Genomic DNA, 24,405 nt, shown 5'->3' with positions numbered 1-24,405 from the left:
TGCTGTGCCAAATTTAGTCTCCGGATGCCATCCCACGTGGCATGGGAGAGTGGCATATATCGATCGTGCTGTCAATGACACAAAGAACCGCAGGGCCCTGAGACTGCCATCAACCTGCACCCACACTGGTGTTCGATACTGGCCCAGAGATGTAGTCTGGAACGGACGGGTGCACAGTCTCAGAGGCCGGTGGTTCTGGCTTAATAAAAGGGTTCTACTTTGGGTTCAGAGGAGGGCCATCGAGATTGCCTTTCCTGTCATGCAAGTTAGAGTGCAGGCCCTGCAGCCATGCTGGTTACAGTGCATGGCTTTTTGATTTCTGTCTACTTGCTGGGGTCTTAAGATCCAGATTCATGAAATGATGGTCCCTGCCATGTGCTTATGGGATGGTTCTAGAACTGAAACATGCATTCTCTATCAGTTCTACTGGCTCTACAGGTTCACATAATAGGCTTGCTTAGGTGGCCATAACCCCCAGCAGAAATGTGATATTCTCTTACTGATCAACCCTTCAATTGCTGCAAAGAGTTGAGAGGAGAAGAGAGACGAAAGTAAAAGGCTGGTTAACAGAGGCTGGAAAATGATAACAATGAATAAAAACAGGGCCTTTGAGGAAAACAGTAACAATTACTCAACAGAGAGTATAAAACAGAAAGCAAACAAACAAATAAAAAAGTGCAGCAATGCCACTGAGCGTGTAGGGACTCTTCTCTTGAATATCTGAAGCAGTTGAACTCTGGCTGAAGGCACAGGAGAGCTTCGTCTGTATTCTCTGCACTGACTGACGCACAAGCAGATAGATGAGTGTTGCTGGTCCTTTGGCAATTATGGGGTTTTTGATGAAATGCATCTCTTTCCAAAGACAGCCATTAGCCTTAAGTGGAAAGGGTCTTCTGAGACAGTACGAAAAGCTCGGTTGGTAAAAGACATTAGCCCTGTTTTGCACTAACACGGATTAACCCTTACAGCATGCACTACTGATTGGAGACCAGGAATGTACTCCAGTCTATAAGGGTGGATGGACAGTTTGACTGTGCTTGATTATAGAAGTGGTCATTATAAACCCTAGCTGTACCTTCAGGAGAGGAATATACTGACATCTGCAAGTAAAACAAACAAAAAACAAACTAAAGACATAAAATATATTAAGATTAAGACATCCAGGCATCAAACATAATATGCATTGATGGAGAGAACATTTTCACCATGTCAATTAAATGCTCAAACATTTGGCTTTCAAAATCATGGTTAATGAAATACCACAGAAAACCACACTGATAAATCCATTACCCCATACACAATACACAATCAGATTTAATTCATGTCCCATACTATGAAATGTAAGCCAATAAGTGTATAGTACTTAACTTCATGATTTTGAAAAACGCTTTATGTTACTGCATTGTTTTATCATTTAATGTATACAGTTAATATTATATGGCTGACATCAATAAGAGATTGATTAATAAAAGTAAGCATGCTATGTGCATACATTTAGAGTGTAAAATAAATCAACAAAAGCACATGTCCATATCTTACTGATCGAGCATTAAGTGAGTATGCATGACATAATGGCAAAAGGTGACTTTCCATGCTTGACTGATGTAAAGGATATACACAACTTTATACATATTATAATATTACATGTTTTGGCACAAGACTCTGAAGTGAACACATCTGAAAATGTATTGTGCTGTTTGTAAATACATGATCATAATAAGATACAAGAGATGAGTTACTGGTGCTTGTTGTGATATATTCTATGGGACGGTGCCTATTACAACGGAACATTGAGACAGTTCCCCATATCCCATATCATATGCATAATGTTCTCTATCAATAACATGACATATCTCAAGTCAGAAATAGTATTAATATTAATATTAGATTATATAGTTCACTGAGTGCATTGGTTTGCAAATGGAATTGAACTAAGATTTTACTAAGAACTAAGAACAGTACCCACGTTTTTTTGTCTTGTGCTGTCAGCATTAAGATTTGTTGAAAGCAGCACATTTTCAAGCACTCAGTGTTCACACTAAACTTTATGTTTGCTGCGGGTGAAGGTGAATATAATATAGCATTATGGGGCCCAAACTGTTGAGACGGCGGGGCTGCTGTGAGGGACAGGTTGCTCCTGAGTAGATGTCTTTAAAGCAGCCTGCCCAGATGCCGCATAAGTCTCCAGTAGGGGTCTCTACGTATTCCTGTTCTATATGAACCGACAGGACAAACACCAGCAGACTCTGGCACAAAGTGGGCACTGATCCAGACCTGGACTCGGGTCAGCTGCAGTCTGACTCAGCGAATATGTTTTAGGGTGCCCAAAGGATGAGCGATGCACTAGCACTATAGTGAGCACATACACATGAACAAATCGATGCATGTGAATGATGATGGGTGTACACACATGATATCATATGGCGCATGACAAATGCTCCTCAGCACTTCAGAAATGACAGAGAGATGAAAGAAAGCATGCAGAGGTTGGTAATGCAGTGACTAAAGTTTATTTTATAAAATCAATATTTTAAAACATGGTAAAAATACAAAAGAAAATACAAAAAATGTGTTAAACATAACCTGCAAAGTAACAATACACAAAGAAAAACAACATAATATCACAAAATGTCATTGGCTTTGTTCATTCAAATAAATAAAGCATATTCTAATGTTTTACAAATGATGACATTAACAATAAATCATAAAACACAAAACAAACTCATTCTCCTCTGAAAGGAAACCAGAAGATGATAGCATAATCTGCATGATACTAGTTATGCTATACTGTTGTAATTTTTGGTGGATGCCATTTCTACAGGTTGAGGTTGCATGGGCCGGGCCCGTTGTTTTTGCCTGACCTGGAGAGCTCTTCTGCCTTAAATCTTCTGTTTGCATCTCAATCAGGACTAGTACAGCACCAAACAGAGACATGAAGAGAAATGTCAGGATCCAGTATCACCTCATCATGAGATATCAATGTGACAGAAATGCACATGACTGTAATATGTTAAAACCTAATTGGACAGGCTTCTACACACTAATTGTATAATGATAAAAAAAGATAAGAAAATGTAATTATAATGATACTGAATCACTGAACTACACACTGATAATGTGACACACAGGACACACACAGCAACACAACACACTGAGCACAAAGACAACATGCAGAGCACAAGATCTACCAGATCTACCAAAACAGTGAAGCTATACAAAACACACTTGCGCTATCCAAAAACGCCTTGTGTTATACCTACTCTCGCAATCTTTAAACTGAGCTGGATCTAGATTTATGATTAGAACTGGAACTACATGAGACACTCTATTCCCCCCACACACCCGAGCTGGCTAACCTGAACATTTCACCAGATAGCAACAATTTCACAATAGCAATAACATATGACAGATATTGATGAGTTCCTGAAGAGGAAAGGGACATAGGGATAGTATCAAGGGCCATATCCTCTCTAACTCTAAAACACATCCTACACTGAAAGTAGCCTGGAATTGATTATTTTTTATATTAAAAGGAGAAAAGTAGCCTACAGCACTACATTAAGCTCATACATCCATGTATGATCATCTGCAGCAGAAATTAACTAGCAGTGGCTAGACGACACTCAATCACAGATCGATCATTCACATCACAGACACAAACACAGAGTGAACCACTCTTGCTTTTGACAACCAGACATCCATCAAAGCAAACACTACACAGCAACAAACAGTGTGCTGGACATATCGTGGCCTACCTTCGGAGTTCTGTCGGGAGGCCGCCCCTTTGATGCGGAATGCCTGCCGCGCCCGGCTGCGGTCGCCGAAGCTCCAGCTCTTGGGCACTTTGGACGGGCTGTCCTCGATGCTGTTCTGGTCCGCACTCGGGGAGCGGCGGAGCGGCTGCTGGCCCTGTGGAGAGCCCTTGCCCTTGGTGCCGGAGCTCCGCGGGCTGGAGAACACCCTCTCCTTCAGACTCACCTTCTGACTGGGAGTGGGAGGAAGGACAAGGAAGGGGGGGGGGGGGTTAACAGGTTGCCCTCTCACGGAGGCTCAATGACCACAAGACACCGGACCACAGGTTGGTTCCCAAAAGCTTAACCTACATGTCTCTTAGGGGGGCAGCCGTGGCCTACTGGTTAGCGCTTCGGACTTGTAACCGGAGGGTTGCCGGTTCGAACCCCGACCAGTAGGCACGGCTGAAGTGCCCTTGAGCAAGGCACCTAACCCCTCACTGCTCCCCGAGCTCCGCTGTTGTTGCAGGCAGCTCACTGCGCCGGGATTAGTGTGTGCTTCACCTCACTGCGTTCACTGTGTGCTGAGTGTGTTTCACTAATTCACGGATTGGGATAAATGCAGACAGAGACCAAATTTCCCTCACGGGATCAAAACAGTATATATACTTATACTCTTTAACACAATTGTGTTTGTGTAACAGATTGTGTATTTGAAGAAAGCTTTTGGAGCATTGAGTTCTTGTCTACCAGCAGTTCAATAAATACTTTCCATCTATGCTCTGCAGAACTTTGAATGAATGGGGTCTGCTACAGAATTGTAAACTAATTAATGGCTTTCCTACTGGTTCAGAATGCTAATTAGGACACGCCAAAGTAAAATTTGGTTACGATTTAAGGAATTGGCAGGATGGATCATGTCGTTGACAACATTTTTTGTTGTGTCATAAAAATATATAAGCACGTTTCTTTTCTTGGTTCGATTATCTCTATTATCTCCTATCTGTATATTTTGTTACTACAGCTTTGCACTGCATGTGATATACTGTTTCTATGTAGAGATTCAACATGAACACCATGCACTTGTATAGCACATGCTCTGCTTATCGTTCTATTAGTATCTGTTCTTATAGGAATTCTTTGAATTATCACTGAGATGGCCATCCGATCTCTTTTGAACCCGCTGCACTCAGAGCCACAGCCAATCTCAAAGCAGCTCTTGACACACATGGCTGCTGTAGGTGCTTGGTTCTTGTTTTCTACTGAGAGTGAAATCACAATCCTGGCGTAGACCCAATCTTCGTGGATCAGAGGCATATTTCATTTCATCAAGCTTAAGAGAAAGTGGTGCACCCTGAGTGGCTCCTTGATGAGAAACAGGAATTCATGGTTTGGGGCGGATTTCACTGAGCATGTCAAGAGCAAATAACTTTATTATTGTGCCATTGTGTACTCATAACATCAGTATTAGTATTCAGAAAGATAAGAGATTGTGTGTGTTTTTGCACTGTACAACTCTGCCAACAGCTCATTGTGTTAATTTATGCCATATATGTATTGTTTGGATATCATTGCTGTGTAGAGAACTTGCCATGAACAAAACCGTAGAACTCAAAAAGGTAGAACTCAGTTTAGCTCCTTTCTATCTAAATAACTTTTCAAAACCAAAGAAAGACTAATGAGATAAGTAAAACCAATAACCCTTTTTGGCCATATAGGCAGTCCAATCATATACAAAGAATAAACTAAACCGCATATCTGAGCTGCAGTCTAACATGCTCCTGCCGGGAGTGAACTAAGTTATGTGGACCGTTGCAGAGAGCCATACGGAACCCAACACATCCATCCACATGTGGGCAAGGTCAACTCATAGGGCCTGGCGTCACACACATAAATATCCCTCGCACTGACGTCAGGCTATCACACATGGTTAGGTGGGAAATTGCCCAGGCCATAAGGAATACCCTGACATGTCCTTGTGGACAAGGCTGGAGTGAGAGGAGGAGGGGGAATGTGACGTTAACTTACAGCAAACTGTGATGAAAGATTCATTTATACGGAGACAGCACATGCAGTCTGGTCAGGCAGAATAGTGAGAGCTTCTACCTCAGTGTGTTCAAACCGCTATTACTCAATGGAGGGAGCACATCATAATCTGACTTTCGGAGAATGAACTTCAGTATCATTTTCTTATCTTTCAAAGAGGACTAACACCATGCATTTACTTTATGGTTTAAGAACAGCTTTAAATCTACTTTGGGTATTGGTATTGACATTTAGGCCAATTCTACAGCAACATTTAGAGATTTGATGGTAAGGTTCTTAGAAAAGTCTTCATGCATATTATAATGTAATCATATGTCATATCATAATGCAATCATATGTCATATCATAATGTAATTGTATGTCATATTATAATGTAATTGTATGTCATATAATGTAATTGTATGTCATATTATAATGTAAAGGTGTGTCATATTATAATGTAATAGTATGTCACATATAATGCAATAGCATAGATGGGGCTGTTGTGTGGAAGAGACAAGAGAGGGAAATAAGCTCCAAAAGGTTTCCTCTGACCTGGGAGACGGCTCTGGCTGCGGCTCCTTTCTGCAGAGAGGAAACGAGTGATCAGTAAATCTATTGGGCTAACAGACAGGACAAGCATTCTGGGAAATGTACTTCCTCACTGCGTGGACCAAGCAGTGATAAAAAAGCACTCTTCATATTAGACACTGTGAGGAAAAGCATAGCCATTTATTTCCATATTTGAGAGAAAATTATCATATATTATACTATACCTGAAGGAGAGTCCAGATTTGCTTTTCAGGTTGCGAAGCAAATCCAACTGATTTAGTGGAGGAATGAGCCTACAAAAAAAGAAATGTTAACAAAATAAAACAAGACAGCAGGAACGCCTGTGATTGTCATTTCACTTTCACTATGGAATTGTTAGTACTGTACATAAATTATAGATACAAAAGCTTACAAAATTATCTGGCAGAACATTTATTTTTTCAGAACTCCATACCACCATGTCCCATACATTCTCAACAGCTGTGGCATTGGCATCTGTTTGGACTAGGGCTGTCAATCAATTAAAAAAAATTATCTAATTAATTACATACTCTGTGATTAATTAATCTAAATTAATCACATATATAATTTTTGCTGTAAAAGTATTTTAAATATTTAAATTCAAATGAATAATTGAATAATCAGCATTAGTGACATTAAAGTTCAAAAACTCTTTTATTATTATTTTAATAATGGCCATAATAATATATGATGACCTAATATGCTGAGGAAATAAATTCAAAAGTGCTTCGGGAACAAGTTTTCTTTCACATACAAGGTATTTCAGGCCACAGATATAACCTAGCGGACACAATGAAAATAAATTAACACTCCCCTCAATGTCAACACTATTTCTTTGCATTGATGTGCGACTTTAGAGTTGATGAACTCCGGTGATATGCAAAATCCTTGCTGCAGAGGACTTTATTTTAATCAACACCATAAGGCCGTTTTTAAAAGTAAATGTTCCAATCAATGATCTAGGCAGCACATTTTCTTCTCTCTCCTTCATTTTACAGTCTACTGGTTACTGACTACGGCTCGGGGTCAAAGGTCATACAGAATCGATTAATCTGCGTTAATTTTTTTTAATCAGTTATTTTTTCTCAAATGAATTAATCGAAATTAATCAGTTATTTTGACAGCCCTAGTTTGGACACAACACCTGAAACAACGTCTTAAAGGAAGATTTTTTTTTTTTTTTCAGCAGCATGGCCATTGAAAAAAAAATAAGTACAACATCACTGAGCTACACTAAGTGCATCTTGCTCGTCCAAGCAAAGTGCCCCTGCTGAACCAGTGGAAGCCTTGCAGGAGCTTGCTGACAGTGCAAGCCCATTAAGGCATGCTCCGGTGGGGATCCTGCATGATGCTGCCAGCCCATGATCCTGCTGCTGCTCCTGCTGCTACTGCACCGGTGCATTGGGGGAACACAACTCACAACTCACTGCCACTAGTCCGCAGAAAGGAAATAAATACATGCTGCTGCTGTCGTAAACGGAAGTAGCCAAGACACAAGACATGCTCAAGGGCAAACAGTTTTACTAAGCGCCTTGGGTAATGTGTCCTTTGGCAAGGCCTGTGCTTTTAAAGTAAAAAAAAAACAACAACACCCTAATAAAACAGCACACCTTGTATTTTTTCCCCTACTGGCAAGTTGATGAGACTTAAATAATGCTCCCCCATATTCAATTTAGACTCAGTGGGCCACTCAGCAGGCGAATGCTTATCACTCCACCCCACCCCTTAATGGAGTGGATTTTTTGTGAGCTATGTTCATTTGAGAAAAAAAATGCAAATGGAAAATGATCCATTATTACAATAGACATTCTGTACAATAGATATGCTTTGACCTTACCTTTACAATGTACATGTGCAAGACAGCATCTTCATTTTGCATAATGAGTCAATTCCATCTACGATAACCTTCAGGAGATTTATATTTACAGAGCACGACTGCCTCTCTAGAATGCAGATTTGCATTATGTTTCAAAATGAAAAGAGCAAAATATAAACAAGTTTGATGCCGGCAGGTGTTGTGCAGCAGTGCTTTTTAGACCTTTCAAACAGAAAATATCTGAGTCCACATATAAGGTTAGGCAACAGCACACAGGAGTTCTAGTCAGCTCCCTGCTGTAGTTTCACTTGCCCTATAAACTTTAAAGGTCCTTCCCTGCAGAACTCCAAAGCAGCAAAGGTCAAACATCAGTCAGCCTCTATCAAAGAAGATGAAATGAGCTGTTCTGCCAAAGCCTACAGGATGGCAGAGGTAAGAGAAAGAGAAACAGAGAGAGAGAGAGAGAAACAGAGAGAAAGAGAGAGAGAGAGAGAGAGAGAGAAAGGGAGATAATCAAATGAGAGAAGGAGAGAGCGGGAGAAAGAACTAAGGGCATGTCATTGTCAAAATGAGCTTCCACTAACTGCCAGCAATCTTTTATTCCCGAAATTAAGTCTGTACACTTTAAAAGCTTGCAACTGAGATACCAGGATACCAGGTTTGGCAGGGGGGCAGAAGGAGCACTCCAATCAGGAGGCTCTGTTAAGAAGCTTCATGCTCAGGTCCTGCCTGGGCATCAACCTTCACAAGCCCCTAAAAAACATTAAAGGTCAATTGATCTGGTGATGTCTCTATCCTCCTCCATCGCCACTTGGGAGAAACAGAGTGGTGATAGTGATGGAGAAAATAAACGAGAATGAGAGAGAATGAGAGAGAGACAGACAGAGAGAATGAGAGAGAGAATGAGAGAGAGAATGAGAGAGAGACAGACAGAGAGAATAAGAGGGATATGTAAATCTCAGATGTAAATCTGGTATCTGAGTTATTCTGGATCAATACCTGTACATTGGGACAGATATAGTCCTTTCGTAGTAGTCCCAAGTCGACTGCATGTCTGTGCGGTTGAGATTCGTGGCATAAAACCTCCATGCCGCCTGCAGATAGGAAGAATTAAATAAATAAAATAATCCATGAATAATGCATACGCTGCAACACATACTACTCTGAGTGTGTGTAATTAAGACACAGGAGGTCTGTCGGCATGGCTAACGGCTTCAAAGCAGCAAGCGCAAGAAGCCAGGCTGCTCATTTGGCTCCATGTAGTATGCATTATTTGACAATCCAAGGACAGAGAACGAAAGGATAATTATCTAACACGTTACCCACAGCCTGGAACCATCACAGATTTTGTTGTCCACCCACAACCATCACACACTATTTACCTATATATGCAGTTTTTATTATGGTTTATTACCATGAGTGAGAACATGTGCATCAGCATCAACCTGATATGACCCATCAATTGTTTTTTGCTAGTTTTTAATTTTTAGGGGTTCCATTATGAATGCAGTATGTATGTATATTGTCATCATCTGTTATTGTCATCTTCTCAAATTATTTGTTGTATGGATAAACACAAGAGTCATATAACATTTCTCTGATCAATGGGTTATCAATGAGTGATATGAATAAACATGAGAATCAAATACAATTTTTAATAAATGAGTCCTTTTCTAGCAAATCTTCAGTGTCGAAGCCAAAACTGTACCTGTGTGTCTATCAGCATGTGTACAGATGTTCAGTATGTTACTCACCTGGATAAGCCCGGCTGCAGGATTGCGACGTTTTTCAAAGTGTTTCTGTCGATGTTGTTCTTGCACTTTCAAGGCAAAACCAGAGCCCAAGATTCCCTTTGAGAGAGGAAAGACAATTACATTCATGCAATTTCCTGATTTATCAACCACAATGGCAAAACCACTCATCTTCATCATTACTGTATACACAATCTGTTATTTCCGTTGTGACATTGCTGATTTTGAATGTGCTATGCACTCACCATCCCAATATAGTGTTACCATTACCATTTGGTCTCTTCCACCCATGATTGTGCACTGACCTAAAAGTATTTTAATGGAACCTTATCCCATTAGGAATGGTAGACCTACCGCTGGGAGCGCGAAGAATGACACACCAATGAGTGTAAATGTTGCAGCCAAAAGACGGCCATTCCATGTTTGCGGATACTTATCCCCATAGCCAATGGTGGTCAGGGTTATCTGAACATTAAGAGAGGGGAAATTTGACATGTTACATATTTAAAAGGTTGACATTCCTTCTGACATGTATCTATTGATCAACCATTTGTCTTTATTAACAGAGTTATAGTAGAATCCATTGTAGTAATAGGAAGTTTCACACATTCTGACAGACTCTAAATCATTACCAAGACAAGTGACTGATGACCAAAGGGGTAAATTCATTTATGAGAAAATTAAATTAAGAGAACCACATTAAATGGAGGGGTAACACCCTTGGTTACTGTGTGAATATTCAATTAAATACCAAAATAATCTGTCTGTGCAAAAGATTAGAAAGCTGTTTTGACTAAAATAATGCTAAAATGATACTATTTCATTGACATTTACACATTTTGCTAACCTTTGTTAACATACACAACACATGCACAATCATGTACACTGCGTAGGTGTAGGTGGCTATGCATAATGTTACAGTACTACATAGCTCTTCGCCAAGTGTTGTGCATTATCTTTTCAATCAATCAAACACAATAGCTATAGCTGGGCTCAGAGCCAGATAGCTCTGGCTTCTTGAAATAAAAGACAACTTCATCACAACCACCATCTGAGGATAGTGCATTCCCCATGCACAGTACAGAGGACACAAGAACCAAAGCACTTTTGCAAAAAAGGGAAAAACAAAGTGTCTTTCAGAGGAAGATAAATCAAGGCTTGCGTGTGTGTGTGTGTGTGTGTGTGTGTGTGTGTGTGTGTGTGTGTGTGTGTGTGTGTGTGTGTGTGTGTGTGTTGGAACTCACCAAGCCCCACCAGAGAGCATCGGCATAGGTCTCAAACATCTCGTTGTCCTCCTTCTCTGCCAGATAGACCAGGAAGGAGGCCAGGATCAGGCACAGGAAGCCAATGTACCAGGCTGTGATGAGCTCCTGTCAAGGTCACAGATTTAGTGGCACATTTGGGTGTTGATGGTGGTGGAGGCGAGAGTTTAGGGCTGATGGAGGGGGTGTAGAGGGGGCAACAGATCCGCAGCACACACAGACACACACATACAGTACTGCAGTGCCATGCGGCAACGATGACAGGCTGCTGCATTAACAGCACGCGTGTCAGAGTAAACAAATCAATCCCTGCCAAAGTCTGGAAATTATGAACACAGTGTCAACCATACAAGGGCTGCATGAGACATAACATACAAGTCTACACAGTAGCATGCAAAGCATAGCTCCTACAGTATATGTATGGCATAATCAACAACTGGATAAAAAAAACATTGAGCAGTGAGCACCAAAGATACAGTATGTTATTAAAATGGCATGTCACCACACCCTGCTAATTCAGTTTCAATGAAGACACATTAAAAGTCACCATATAGTACTTGTATAAAACTACAGGAGGAAGCCTACATTCTCAGTCAATTATTCCAACCCTTTAATGTATTCATTGAGTTAGGCTTGTGTTTGTAAAAGCTCTCCGTGTGCCATTTGCTGGCTCTGAGCTGGGAGGCAGCCTGGGGTGACCGCAGCAACCAGAGACTCTCTGGGGAGCAGCAGCCGGAGACCTGCAGACCCCACCCGCTCACACCCTCTGGGTCTCACACACACAGAGAATTACACACACACACACACACACACACACACACACACACACACACACACACACATGCACAAACACATGCACACACACATACACACACACACACATGCACAAACACACATACACACACACACACACACACACACACTAACACACACACACACATACACATGCACAAACACACATACACACACACACACACACATGCACAAACACATGCACACACACATACACACACACATGCACAAACACACATACACACACACACACACACACACACATGCACAAACACATGCACACACACATACACACACACACATGCACAAACACACATACACACACACACACACACACTAACACACACACACACACACACACATGCACAAACACATGCACACACACATACACACACACATATGCACATACACACACACACACATATACATGCACAAACACATGCACACACACACGCACAAACTACAAGAAGCCTACGGTTAGAGTCTGGCAGAAATCCATTTTGAATCAAGTATTAGTGTCTAATGAGAGGCATCAGACATTTGTACAACGACTGACAGCTATTAGCTTGGGCTGAAGGAGCGTTTCAGCCCATTACAGCCTGCTCTGGTCTGAACGGTGGACTCTGCTGGACTCTTTCTTCTTATCGAGCCCTTCCTTCAGATGGAGTGCTGCCACATGCGTGTGCCCAGGCGCAGTTGGAGCGTCGGGGGGATTGGACAGTGAGAGTGCATTTAATCTCCTATTGAGTGATATACGGCTGAGCTGAACAAGCAGTATTTCATATGGTAATGTAACCTGATACAACTGTTTCAATCCACATCCTCTCATCCGCCCTGCTCACCGATAGCCTCGCAGGCACTGGCTCAGCGGCACAGTGTGAAAATGAGCGATCCTCCAGACCGAGACATAACGCTTGAAGAGCAAGCCACTGAGGCTCTTTATTTTGATAGCTTGGCCCAGTAAATGGCTGGGGCGGAGCTCAAGCACCATTATGGTTGTGTTCCTCGTTATGATGAGAAGCTGGTCTGTGAGACAGTGCTATAGGTCAAACACACATTAAAGCCAATTAACGTGTACGTGGCTGTGCAGTGCATTGGACTATAACCTAAACAATGCCGTTGTCCGATGTCTAGTTAGATCCGTGTTTTTTTTAGAAAAAGACTGCCACCTTAGCTAGCCTATTGTCTTTTTATTATGAAAATAAAATTGTTCCTTATGAAACCATGTAGGATTGCTTCAGCAGTTTCTCAGAACCTTACGAGTCATGCTCATGTTTCTCTTCATTCCATTTTGTAAAATTGCTCTCCATGGTTAATAAATATGAAAGCATTTGGATAGACCTTTATCAACTTTACAATTATGATTAAAATTGGTAATCTGGAACGACAGCTTACACCTCTAATAATTCGTTGGAAAAAAAATAATAAATGAAAATGCTTGCCGAGGCATGATGCATTATTTCCCAACAATAGCTCCGCACCACTCTAAAAAAGGATTGGGGTGAAAATGGAGAAAAATAACTTGATATTTTGTTCCGTCAGCAACATGGCTGCATATGCATTCGCTGTAAGATGAGACCTCCCTCCTCTCTTTGAAATGGAACCCTTAGACCATACAGAGTCCACACAAGACAGAACTGGGTCTTTCAAGAATGTTGTGTGTGAGATGGGAACTCATTTTGTGTCAAATTGCACTGTCAGGCCCCCAGCTCTGCCCTTGAGAAGAGGTGGGAGAAGAGGGGGAGAAGAGGTGGGAGAAGAGGTGGGAGAAGAGGGGGAGAAGAGGGGGAGAGTCTTTTCTGTAGGACTTCTTCTGCCAGGACTGGGGGGGGGGGGGGTTAGCAGCGGGTGAGTGCCGAGGTATAGAATATGGGAACGTACACAAGATCAGTTTTCACTTCCGACTAACGAGCGGGAGGGTGGGAGAGGAGGCATTAGGGGGCCAAGCCTCCAGACTGGCACAGGTGCATGGGCATGCCCTGGGTTCTGCTGAGCTGGCTCGTCTCGGTGCCATGGCTACAGTAGGCACCTGGCACAGGTGAGGGAGGCCCACCTTCAGAGGTCAGTTCCTGAGGAGGCGGGTATGCCCGAGCGGCACACACGGATCCCAGGCCATGGCGGGTGGACACCTGTGCATGCTAGCAGATGGGAGACAGACATACGGCAGCAGCATTTCTCTACAAGTCAGACAGAGGTGACCTAGATCCTACATCCTGCACGTCTGTCCCCTCACCCCTTCAACCATGACTGTTGGAGAATGAGCTTCTGAATAGGGAAACTAAAGCCTCCAATATTACTAATCAGTTGAAAATGTCTCATGGCTGCATTTCGCTAATAATGTTTAGAGTAAGATACAGCAGGCCTCCATACAACACTGCGTGTACAAAACACTCACACATTTCATTCAGCTAACTATTTGTCAGTGGTTTTCTTTTCGTTGTTATGAGACAGCACTACTGGACCCATACTTATACCTTCAACCTATTGAGGTATTGAGGATTGAGGATTATTTTCCTGGTTCCTTCTACACAAACAATATACTATTCAGTATTCATTATACAGTCGATGAGGACTGAGGGTAATTGTCGCAGTCAGTGCGGAACTCTTGGTTTGGGAACATTCTAATCACATATTTTTGACTGTACTCCTCAACAGCTTCATATATCATAAGTCATTGAACTTTAAGCACATTTATGATGCAGCAGTTATTTATAAGGCACAGCATATATAGTAACGGAGCTGCCTTTTATAACCTAGACAACAGCTTCCACTATTCCCCCAGCGGCAAGCTCTGGATCGGAGTGAGTGAGGGGGAAAACTGCTGAGACGACAAACGAGAAGAAGCTGAACCGAAAATGAGTTTACCTAAAAATAGCTGATAGTTTCTGTGCTGGGGGAAGGGGGGGGGGGGGGGGGGTCCTTGCGAACACTGTTCAAGCAAGAAATTGGAGATGCATGTTTATTCCCCATCACCAACAAATGTCCTGTAATTGACTACTGGGTGACATGATGCACATGGGGAAAGGCGTGACAGAACATTCAGAGGGCGTATATAAGAGCAAGAGTTCTTTTTTTATCTATCTATCTATCCATCTATCTATCTATCTAGTATCTACCTACCTATCTATCTGTCTACCTGTCTATGTATCTATCTATCATTGTCAAAGTCTAATCTTCAACATGAAATATTATTATCTTCATAATATGATTGTATTAGTATTACATTACATTAAAGTAAATCTTTACACATGTAGATATTGATATTGACATATTGACATTGCATGCTTAAACAACAATGAGATAATTATTGTACATCTTTTGATGTTACCGTAAGCAGCTCAAATGCTGCTAATTCAGTAGGTTCAGATCAGATGAAGCACAAAGCATTTCAGACCATTATGGTGCTGAATGTGACAAAGTCCAGAGACATTTCTGAGTGATGCCTCAACGATTACAGTACACAGATAATGGTTTCCCAGCAAGCTGACATCTCTTACTTCACAGCGATTGGAAGAACACTTTTGACTTAACTGCCATTGTCAGTAATAATGGCCCTGCCTCATCTTCAATGCTTCTTGGGATGACATTTTGGCAAAGGCATACAAAGGCTACAATTTTCCCCCAATAGAAAGGTCCCTGGGGCTGGAACGATTGGGTTCGGTTGGGCAAATTCAATCAGAAGATATGAATGATGGCCTGGCGGTCTCCATCTTGACCCGGATCCACTCCATCTGATGCTTAAGGAGAATATCTCATTAAACCTGCTCTCTCCACCGCCCTCCGAGGAGGAAGCCAGCAGATATGCATGGCTGGAGCTGGAGTGGACCCACCCAACCCCAACCCTCCCCCTGACAAGGGCCCATTTATCAGGCTCTAGGTGGAGCTGGGTAGCGACAGAGTGGCAACAGTAGAGGCTGGGGATTCTGAGTTGTTATCTGACAGATAACATTCAACAGAATGGCTCCTCTCACAAATATGGCCTGACTGCCGTTTCAGATCTAAGCCTGACACATTATGCAGGGCACGGATGCGTGAATGCAAGACAAAACAGATCTATACATGAAAGCTGTGTTTGCCTGTGTGCCTTGTTGAGGATATTGGCTGGTCTCCTCTCACAACAGCAAGAGCAAAAATGAGTGTCATGTTTTTCATCTGACTGTGATATTGGAAGATCGCCCCCTGACATCTCCACTGAGTGAGACGCTGAAACCTGTTGCACCATGTACAGTCTGAGGGAATTCTGAGAAATCAGTTGGTGTGACTGCCTCAGAGTGCCTCAAAAAGGCAGAAGTAATGGGAGAATGAGAGCAGAAACAAAGCCACAACATGGGGGACATTTTGGAAATATCTATAAAAAGTCATATATTACACATCAGAAATATATGGTTTTCAACACAGGAGCAAAAATTCCTTCGACCCAGGTTCCCTGATTCACCCTGTGCAATGTAATTGACCTAAATCAGCCTTTAATGTGTTTCTTTTCAATGAAACTAAGGTCATTTTCAAACAAAATTGATTCAGGACTGAAGTATTGAAGTAATTGACATGACCATTACTGTGCGTCCATTACCTTGCTGTGGGCATAGACGACCGAACCGAGGAGTTTCCAGGTCCCTCCTCGCCGGTCCATCCGGATCATTCGCAGGATCTGCAGGAAACGCAAACTCCTGATAGCCGAGGTGGCAAACACATTCCCCTGGGTACCGGCGGCCAGCACCGAGATGGAGGCTATCAGCACCATGATGTCTGCAACAGAGACGGCCGACCGGGTCATTAGCCAATCCTTCCCAGAATCATGGCAGCACTATGCAATGCTAATGAATCGGCATGGAGCTTGTAATGGCCCGTTGGGGAGTCTGAAATGATTCAGCAGCAGGGTATAGAGTCCAGATGCATCTCCAAAGTATTAATAAACTGAATGGACTGGACACCAGGGCCCAAGCGGATATCATGACTGGCCTGGTAATTTATGTTAATAATTGGACACAAGATGGCTAAAAGCAGACTGGTTTGAGGGCGCCTGCTAAGAAAATTGCTTCCAAAGCAATGCAATTACGGAGTAATTTTGCACAAAGAGGATTCAGTTGAAATTGATATTTCATCACAATTGTCATTCTTTTCTGACTTAATTAGTGATGCACTGGAATCAGCCATGACTGCAGGGACATGACAATGCTACATGGGGACAGGGACTCAGAGATGGTTATGGACAGCTGTATTTCCAGAACAATGAAGCCATTTCAGGGCCTCCTTTTCCATTTGCTCACCGATGACGCAGAAGGGCTTGCGGGCGAACTTCAGCCGGCCTCTCCATCCCCTGTACCTGCAGCAGCATCCTGCTGACCAGATCCTGACGATGTACTCCACGCCAAACACAACGATGGTCACAATTTCCTGCAAAGACGCATACAAAAAAAAAAAACACTAAAGAAGAGAAATGACCAACATCCTGTCAGGACAGAACTGGACAGAAACCAGATCCAGATAATGAAATGTGCTGCAGAGGGATGCCTCCAAGTGTAACACCAGGATATCAGAAACCATTGAACTGAAACAAGGCTTTAGTGTGTGTGTTCAAGTTCAAAACGTTGTTTCCATGACAGTTCTAGGCTCAATCACAATCACACATGCGCACACGCACACACACACACACACACACACAAACACACACAAACAAACATACACTCTCTCTCTAACACACACACGCACACACACACACAGACACACACATACCAGTATGTACAAAGCATCCTCGGAGCTCTTCTCGTACTCCTTGATGGTGGAGAACACTGAGAGGACCAGACAGGAGAACACCAGCAGGAACCTGAAAGGGAAGCGCCACAAAAGAGCTTGGCTCAAATCCCCACACCAGAAATCAATGCAGTACAGTATCTGAGTGCAGCAACACCATACTCAAATTTAATTGAGCTGAACTGAATAGGATAAGATTGTGGCTGTGATTAATGGACATTGCATTACCATAAAGGTGTGTGGTTTGAAATACTATCGCCCTCTTTCAGATAACACTTATGGAGGGGGGTAGGCCTATTCGCCGTTAAGCATATAATGAGCTGTACGGCCATTGTGAAGGACACGCTTTAGCACCCCTGTCAATATTACAACGATATAAAAGTCTCAACACCTCAAGGTATCCTACTATCATAATTGAGACGTTGAGATTTGTTCTTTTTTTTGTTCTCTTCACAGCAAGAGGTGTGGGGATTTGAACGGTTTCCTCTACACAGATTCAATACAATTCCTGCAGAAGTGCTGAGCTGGCGTGAAGGCAGGCTGGGGCTAAGCCATACGATCCATGGCAGGATATCAGTCCTCGGCTAATGGAGATGGAGCCCTGGGCATGGGAACCATAGATCAGCCTCCACGGGCAGATCGAGATGGGGGGACAGCATATCGACAGAGATATCATCGTTTTTAACCAGCTTCTTTGGGGGGGGGGGGGGGGAGGTGATGGAATGTACAGACAACTGTGCACCACACGGACACTGGAACAATATACTTATGCTGATATTACAATGTCTTTTCTTTCCTTTAACATGATTATAGTGTGTTTTATATCAGAGTGGCTCTCTTTCCAAAAGCACAACGAATGCAGAAGACAGTGGCTTCTGTGACTTTGACTCTTTCCAATAGCACAACGAATGCTAGAACACTAGATGTAACCAGATTCGTTTCAGTGTAAGCTTCATTTGCTAGAGCACAGTACATTTAAAAGTGTTGGGAGAAAAAGAGATGATAGCGAGAGGATGAACATTTCTGGCCGAATGAAAGTGGCCTGTCCGAGCTGACAGCTACAGCAGACTGAATTAATGTCCTGCAGTGTTGCAATGGCTAATGCAAAGCTTCTGACAACCTGCAGTCAGCAAAAACACACACGCAGCCTGCTGACACAAGTGTGTAATTTGACTTGACACATGCAGGAGAGGCTTTGTGGTCCACAAACAAACATCTGCAACACATGGGCTCCTGGATCCTATTGGTTCGAATCCCCCGGTCAGCCCCACGAAGCCCACAGATGCTGGCGAACCACTTTTTAGGAAGACGTTTGTTTCGCAAAGCTCAAGGAACTGATAAACTGGACAAAGCGATGACGTGAGTCCTCAGCGTTTTCGGGGACTGTGAGCGACGCAAGGGCCTGTCAGGCCTGTCATAACAAAGGCTGCAGTTGACAAAGCCTCGCTGAGCCCGGTGTTCCAGTTTAGATGGTGAGCAGGTTAACTTGTGATATTTGCATAAAATCTGTGAATATTCAACAAGACCCTGCCTACTTGTTAACAATGCTTTGCTCTGCCTCCGCCCTTCCAGTGCTGGAGATTCACATTTTCCCAAGCCTACAATGCATGACAGAATATGAAGCAAGATCTTGCCGAAAACATGCGGGAATCGCTATGTATAATGCATGTCTGCTTAAGCATCCACACAAAATGTTGTGCAAACAGGAAATGTGTCAAAGTAAATCAGCGAAGGTTTTGTTGGGTTTCGAACATGAGTCTCACTGAGGCAAAATGTTCTAAGCAGTAAGCACTATCACCACTACGCCACAGAGAGCAACGCTTGTTATTAGTCTATTAGACTAGTCTACTAGCTTACTAGCTATCCTGATGTCCATGTTAACTGGTGATAGCCTATAACATGAGCAAACACAGCGAATGCATGCCTTGAATAATGCAGATTAATTTTGCCTCAGTAATTTTGCATCACAAACAGTAACAAATGACCCCATCAGACATTGCTCGTTTTTTGTGCAGAAAGCAAAAATTATGAAGATCACTTAGGCCTCGAACTGCTCACTAAAATAGCAAGCTAGCAGCAACAGTGCACCCTGCTAACCAATTACACCACTGGTTATTTTGTGTCTATGCATTAGCATGGTGTTCCTATTAAATTAATAGGTCTATGTTGTCTTGTGACAGCTTATTTTTCAATCGATCAAAATATTTATTATAGCAAACATCTAGGCTAAGTGAATGTTTTGCAACAGGCTGCTGAATGAGCAGTAAGTAGGCTAAACTATTTTCTAATTTAGGCTACGTGGGAATCTGAAACAGCAACATCTGTCATCAAACTCTCTCATCAAAGTTTTGTAATATATGCTACCATGATAACCATTTTGTGTCGTCAAATTAGGATCAACAAATTAAATAATATTTAACTCGGAGAAAATAAGTTTCATGTGTTCACTTCAAATCATTAGACAGCTCACTGCATAACTTCACCGAGACATGACACTAAGTTACTGACGTATGACTGACGTATTTCATATTATTAACCCCCAAAACTGAATAAAGTGTTAGTGGGACATGCCAGTTTGTTGTACATCAGTTAGGTTTTGGTATGTGAGGCAAAGATGAACCTATTTTGTTGTTTTGAGGCTTGCATATGCCCATGTTAAATTGTGATGGCACCAGTTAACATGGGCGTATATTTCTCACTTATGTTAACCTGTGTTAACTTTGACTAACAGTTCAATATATACATAGAAATCTGGCATTGATTTCAGCGGCTTGTAGTGTAGTGGTATAGACGATGTAGAAGGTAATCCAATCAACTTTCTTGTCCATGCGTGGTTCGAATCCCAGCTAGATCACTAGTTTTATTTTTTTCCATTCATTCATGTGTCATATTTGTGGATAATGCTTAAACGGACATGTATTAGACATACACTGGTGATGTTTTCAGCGATATCCGTTATATTGTCTCACTTGCAAACACTTTGTGAAAATGTAGCCTAATATAAACCTGCACTATCGGAGGCAGAGCAGATTAAGAAGTAGGCAGGGTCTTGTTGAATATTCACTGATTTTATGCAAATATCACCAGTTAAACTGCTCACCATCTAAACTGGAACACCGGCACGAGCAAGCTTACAGCACATTACAAGTAACCCGATACAATGGACAGTGAGCATCCCATCCTTCGCTCTGACTCACTCTGATGGCTGGAACATTGCAATGTAACGGTGATATTGTTAATGCGGCACGGAAAACCGAAATTAGAACCCCATGCCGCAACACTCGTCACAACACAAGCTTTGATGTAAATACCTCCAGGAACAGGGATAGTGGTGTTGCACGGCAAGCAGTTGCAACTGTTTGCGGTGTGTCACATTTTTGAGCATGCAGTGTAGCCTTGGCAATGATTACGCAAGCATGTGACAGAATTGCTCTGCTTGGCTTTAATTCATTTACAGTTTGTGGAGGCTTAATGTAAAATCCCTTGTTCAAGAACTAAGGTATATAATGTGTGGATAGTTGCATCTATCCATATGTCCAGTTCAGACTTAATTGTGGCTTGAAAAGTCCAAACTAAGGCCTGGATTTCTCAAATCCTACTGCGTGTTTTAGCTCTGGCTGAATGGGGCAACTGGTATGAATACCTTTAACCATTATCTAACACCCATTTTGTAGTCCATTTGGTCTGTAAAGTCTTTCTGTCAAAGAGAGCGTCACAAAGCCATTTAGGGGCCGTGCACACGACGCCGGTTTTTGTGAAACCGGTGAGGTTTTGTTAACGGTTACGCCTTGCATGTACACGACGCCGGCAGTTTAGGAGGCTGAAACCGATAGCTTTTGAAACCGGCTTCCGAAGTGGGAACTTCTGAAACCGCCGGCTAGACTGTGCCGTGTAGACGTGTGAAGCCGGCAATCCTATGACGACATAGCCAGCCCCACCCCTAACCCAGCCACGGCACTCGACCTGACATGTTGCTTGTCAAAACAAACCGAACCATTTATTTATCATATTAAAATGTTTTTCTTTCCCCTGTCATGATTTATATGCCTATCAGCCTTTAGTGGCTAAGTTAGAAGCACACGTTAGCTTAACCTAGTTAAACATTAGCTTAGGCCTACTGCATGTTAGTGTTTTCTCCAGTGGTGCTCAGACCTAATGCAATGCGTAGGCTAAGCATTTGAAATTTCACATAGCAGTCACATACCTTGAAAATGAACTTTATTAGTTTAACAGTTGAATTGAAAACCGAATTGTCTGTAGTCTCCTTATTTCATGCGACTGCTTAACCAGAGCACTTATTAGACATTCTCTGGCTTAACAAACTGTTTCAACCAAAGATTCTAGAACAGAGCTCTGTTCTAGAATCTTTGGTTTCAACAATGTTTTCTTCTACTAGGGGTGTGACTTTCGAAACCGATGTCTCGAATCAGTGTCGAGGCTTCGAAGCACAAGTGTTTTGAAACACTGCTTCGAAACGTGGTTCAAAACCGCCATGTCATGTGACCACTGCTTCGAAACATCGTTCAAAATCCCCATGCCATGTGACCAAAGTTAAGTGAACCTTCGGTGCATTTAACCGGTGTCGGCAGGCGTGCCCGCGCGTTCAATTAACAGTGTAGCTCTTTCTTAAGCAATAACCATGATGGTGTAGTGGTTAGTGAGGGTGTTTTTTGCACGGTAGCCCAAACTGCTCAAATGTGGTTCGATCCCCGTTTGATTGGTAAGGTATTGTTTCAGATCGTATCTGTTTATGTTTTCTTACTTCACCATTAACCACACAGTTTCAACTAAACTCAGAATGGTCAAAAATCGAGAGTTTTTATAAGAAGAAAGTGATTTAGAGAACACATAGTGGCAGCAATAAGATTCTCTTTATTGTGGCTTCATGTGGTCTCCCATCCAGTTATTGACCAAGGGCATGCTGCTTAGCTTTTGACAAAGACTGAACACAGGTAACAAAGCAAGCCACGAACTTTAAAGACTACATCTCCAATACGAAGCATTTGACAGATTTGTTTCACCCTAAACAGCTCTGAGGTGTCGGAATTGTTTCAAAGCTTCGGAACAATTCGGCACAATTGCTTCGAACGTTTCAGTGATTCATAAAGCCTTGCTTTGCCCATCCCTATCTTCTACGCGATTCACGCTAAAATATCGTGAAGCTTCTGCACAGCGGCGCCATCGACTGGTCTGGCATATGCACTACAGCACATTTAGCCGGTTACACCTCTGTGTGTACATGCAAGTTTTTTTCTTGCCGGAGTCGTTAAAGGTGTGAAAGCGGTAAGAGAAAATTCACCCGGCGGTGTCGTGTAAACGGCCTCTTAACTGAACAGCGGAGGATGAGCTGTCATGTTTCTTTGGGCTCCACTTATGAGCCAATCACCGATGAATTACGGCATTGTGAAAAGCATCAAAAGGACCACGGCGACATCGAGGCTGTACAGGCTGAGGCCTCTCTCTGTGACAGCCCAGGCTGTCAGACTCATCTGTGGGTCTTATGAGAGCTTATCTCGAACTGTATCGAGCTTATTATTCGAACTGTAAATGGTTCTTCTTTTGACATAACCTGACAGACGCTATGTTCAAAGAAGAACCATTTACATTGACTCCTTACATTGAACCCTCCACACCACACAGCTCCACTCATGTCCAAAATAATGGGTATAGACCTCTCTCTTTCTCTCTCTCTCTGTGTTTCTGGACACTATGTCCTGCTCTGCATCACTCACAGTAGAAGCTGCATTTCCCTTCTCCTTTGCTCCTCCTCATGGTGGACACTGTATTGGGTGACAGCACACCCGTCTCCAATTATAGCCCATTGATTCCGAACACAAGACATTGGTCAATACATCGACCTGAGGACCTGGCGAATACTCCACTGGACACTGGGCTTCCTCTCTGCCCCGAGGGCTTGCTAGCAGAGGGCTGGACCACAGGAAAGGCTCCCTCCATATTGACTGGCTTCAGTTCCCCACAGAACTCTCTGCTTTGGGATTCTGCCTTTTACAGTTTTTTTTTCTGTCGCTAACAAGCGTTTGTCTAACCAGTTGTCACATTTTCAAAACTCTAAACACAATTAGCACAGCATCAGTCTTTTGTGGCCATACCATTCACACATTTCATGTCGTTTTTACACAATATGCAGTCAGTGAACACATTTCAACAATGCTAACATTTTCTTTACAGACAAGCTATACCTCCCAACAAAACTATGGACTGTTTTTGTAGTATTTACGAATGTTAACACACAACATCCCACAATAGCAAACACAATATTCCAAACCTTAAATACACTATAAAAACCTCTGCTTCTGCTACCAAATGGTTTTATCCCAGGTGCATCGCCTTGGATACAGTTTTTCTCAGTCGCTTTGGTGCTTTTCTCACATCACTATTAACATTTACACAGCAGTTAGTGCATTTCTCAAAACAATTAGTGCAAACTGCAAAACCTAGTGGATAACCTGCAAAAGCATGTTGCTTGCTCAAAATGGATAGTCCATTCCTCAAAAGCAAGTATTTATATCAATGAAACTGCCAGTGTCATCAAAATGAGAAGTCTTGACACCATCGTTTATGAACAAGATAGTCAAATGGCTTTGTCATGTTTTCATTATGACAGTTTATGCTCTGTGTTTTCCCAAGCAAAAAAAGGTCAGAACTCGGTGTGACACTACCTGAAAATGCTCAAGACAGCACTA

At 42.4% G+C, this 24,405-nt stretch overlaps 1 protein-coding gene across 3 annotated transcripts in view; it reads right to left on the bottom strand.

Annotated features, from left to right (window-relative positions):
- LOC143103707 (potassium voltage-gated channel subfamily KQT member 2-like) overlaps window positions 1-24,405 on the bottom strand; it is a 43,918-nt gene that overhangs the window by 6,790 nt on the left and 12,723 nt on the right. For 2 of the 3 annotated variants that reach the window (XM_076267496.1, XM_076267497.1), the window contains exons 2-11: window positions 17,684-17,774; window positions 17,218-17,344; window positions 16,521-16,696; window positions 11,141-11,266; window positions 10,251-10,361; window positions 9,900-9,995; window positions 9,145-9,239; window positions 6,533-6,601; window positions 6,312-6,341; window positions 3,756-3,985 (exon numbers count right to left, since the gene is read on the bottom strand). In XM_076267496.1, the coding sequence (XP_076123611.1) occupies window positions 3,756-3,985; window positions 6,312-6,341; window positions 6,533-6,601; window positions 9,145-9,239; window positions 9,900-9,995; window positions 10,251-10,361; window positions 11,141-11,266; window positions 16,521-16,696; window positions 17,218-17,344; window positions 17,684-17,774 (1,151 nt within the window). Of the gene's footprint in view, window positions 1-3,751; window positions 3,986-6,311; window positions 6,342-6,532; window positions 6,602-9,144; window positions 9,240-9,899; window positions 9,996-10,250; window positions 10,362-11,140; window positions 11,267-16,520; window positions 16,697-17,217; window positions 17,345-17,683; window positions 17,775-24,405 lie in introns of all 3 variants that reach the window. The other variant, XM_076267498.1, reaches the window with a different exon arrangement.

This window comes from Alosa pseudoharengus, unplaced genomic scaffold (assembly GCF_046254945.1).
Source record: "Alosa pseudoharengus isolate Yale_2024_CS ecotype anadromous, Long Island Sound unplaced genomic scaffold, YU_APseudo_1.1 YU_APseudo_1.1_scf_5, whole genome shotgun sequence".
Classification (NCBI taxonomy): Eukaryota; Metazoa; Chordata; class Actinopteri; order Clupeiformes; family Clupeidae; genus Alosa; species Alosa pseudoharengus.
Note: the sequence above shows the minus strand (reverse complement) of the source record. Positions and strands in the feature narration are given on the sequence as shown.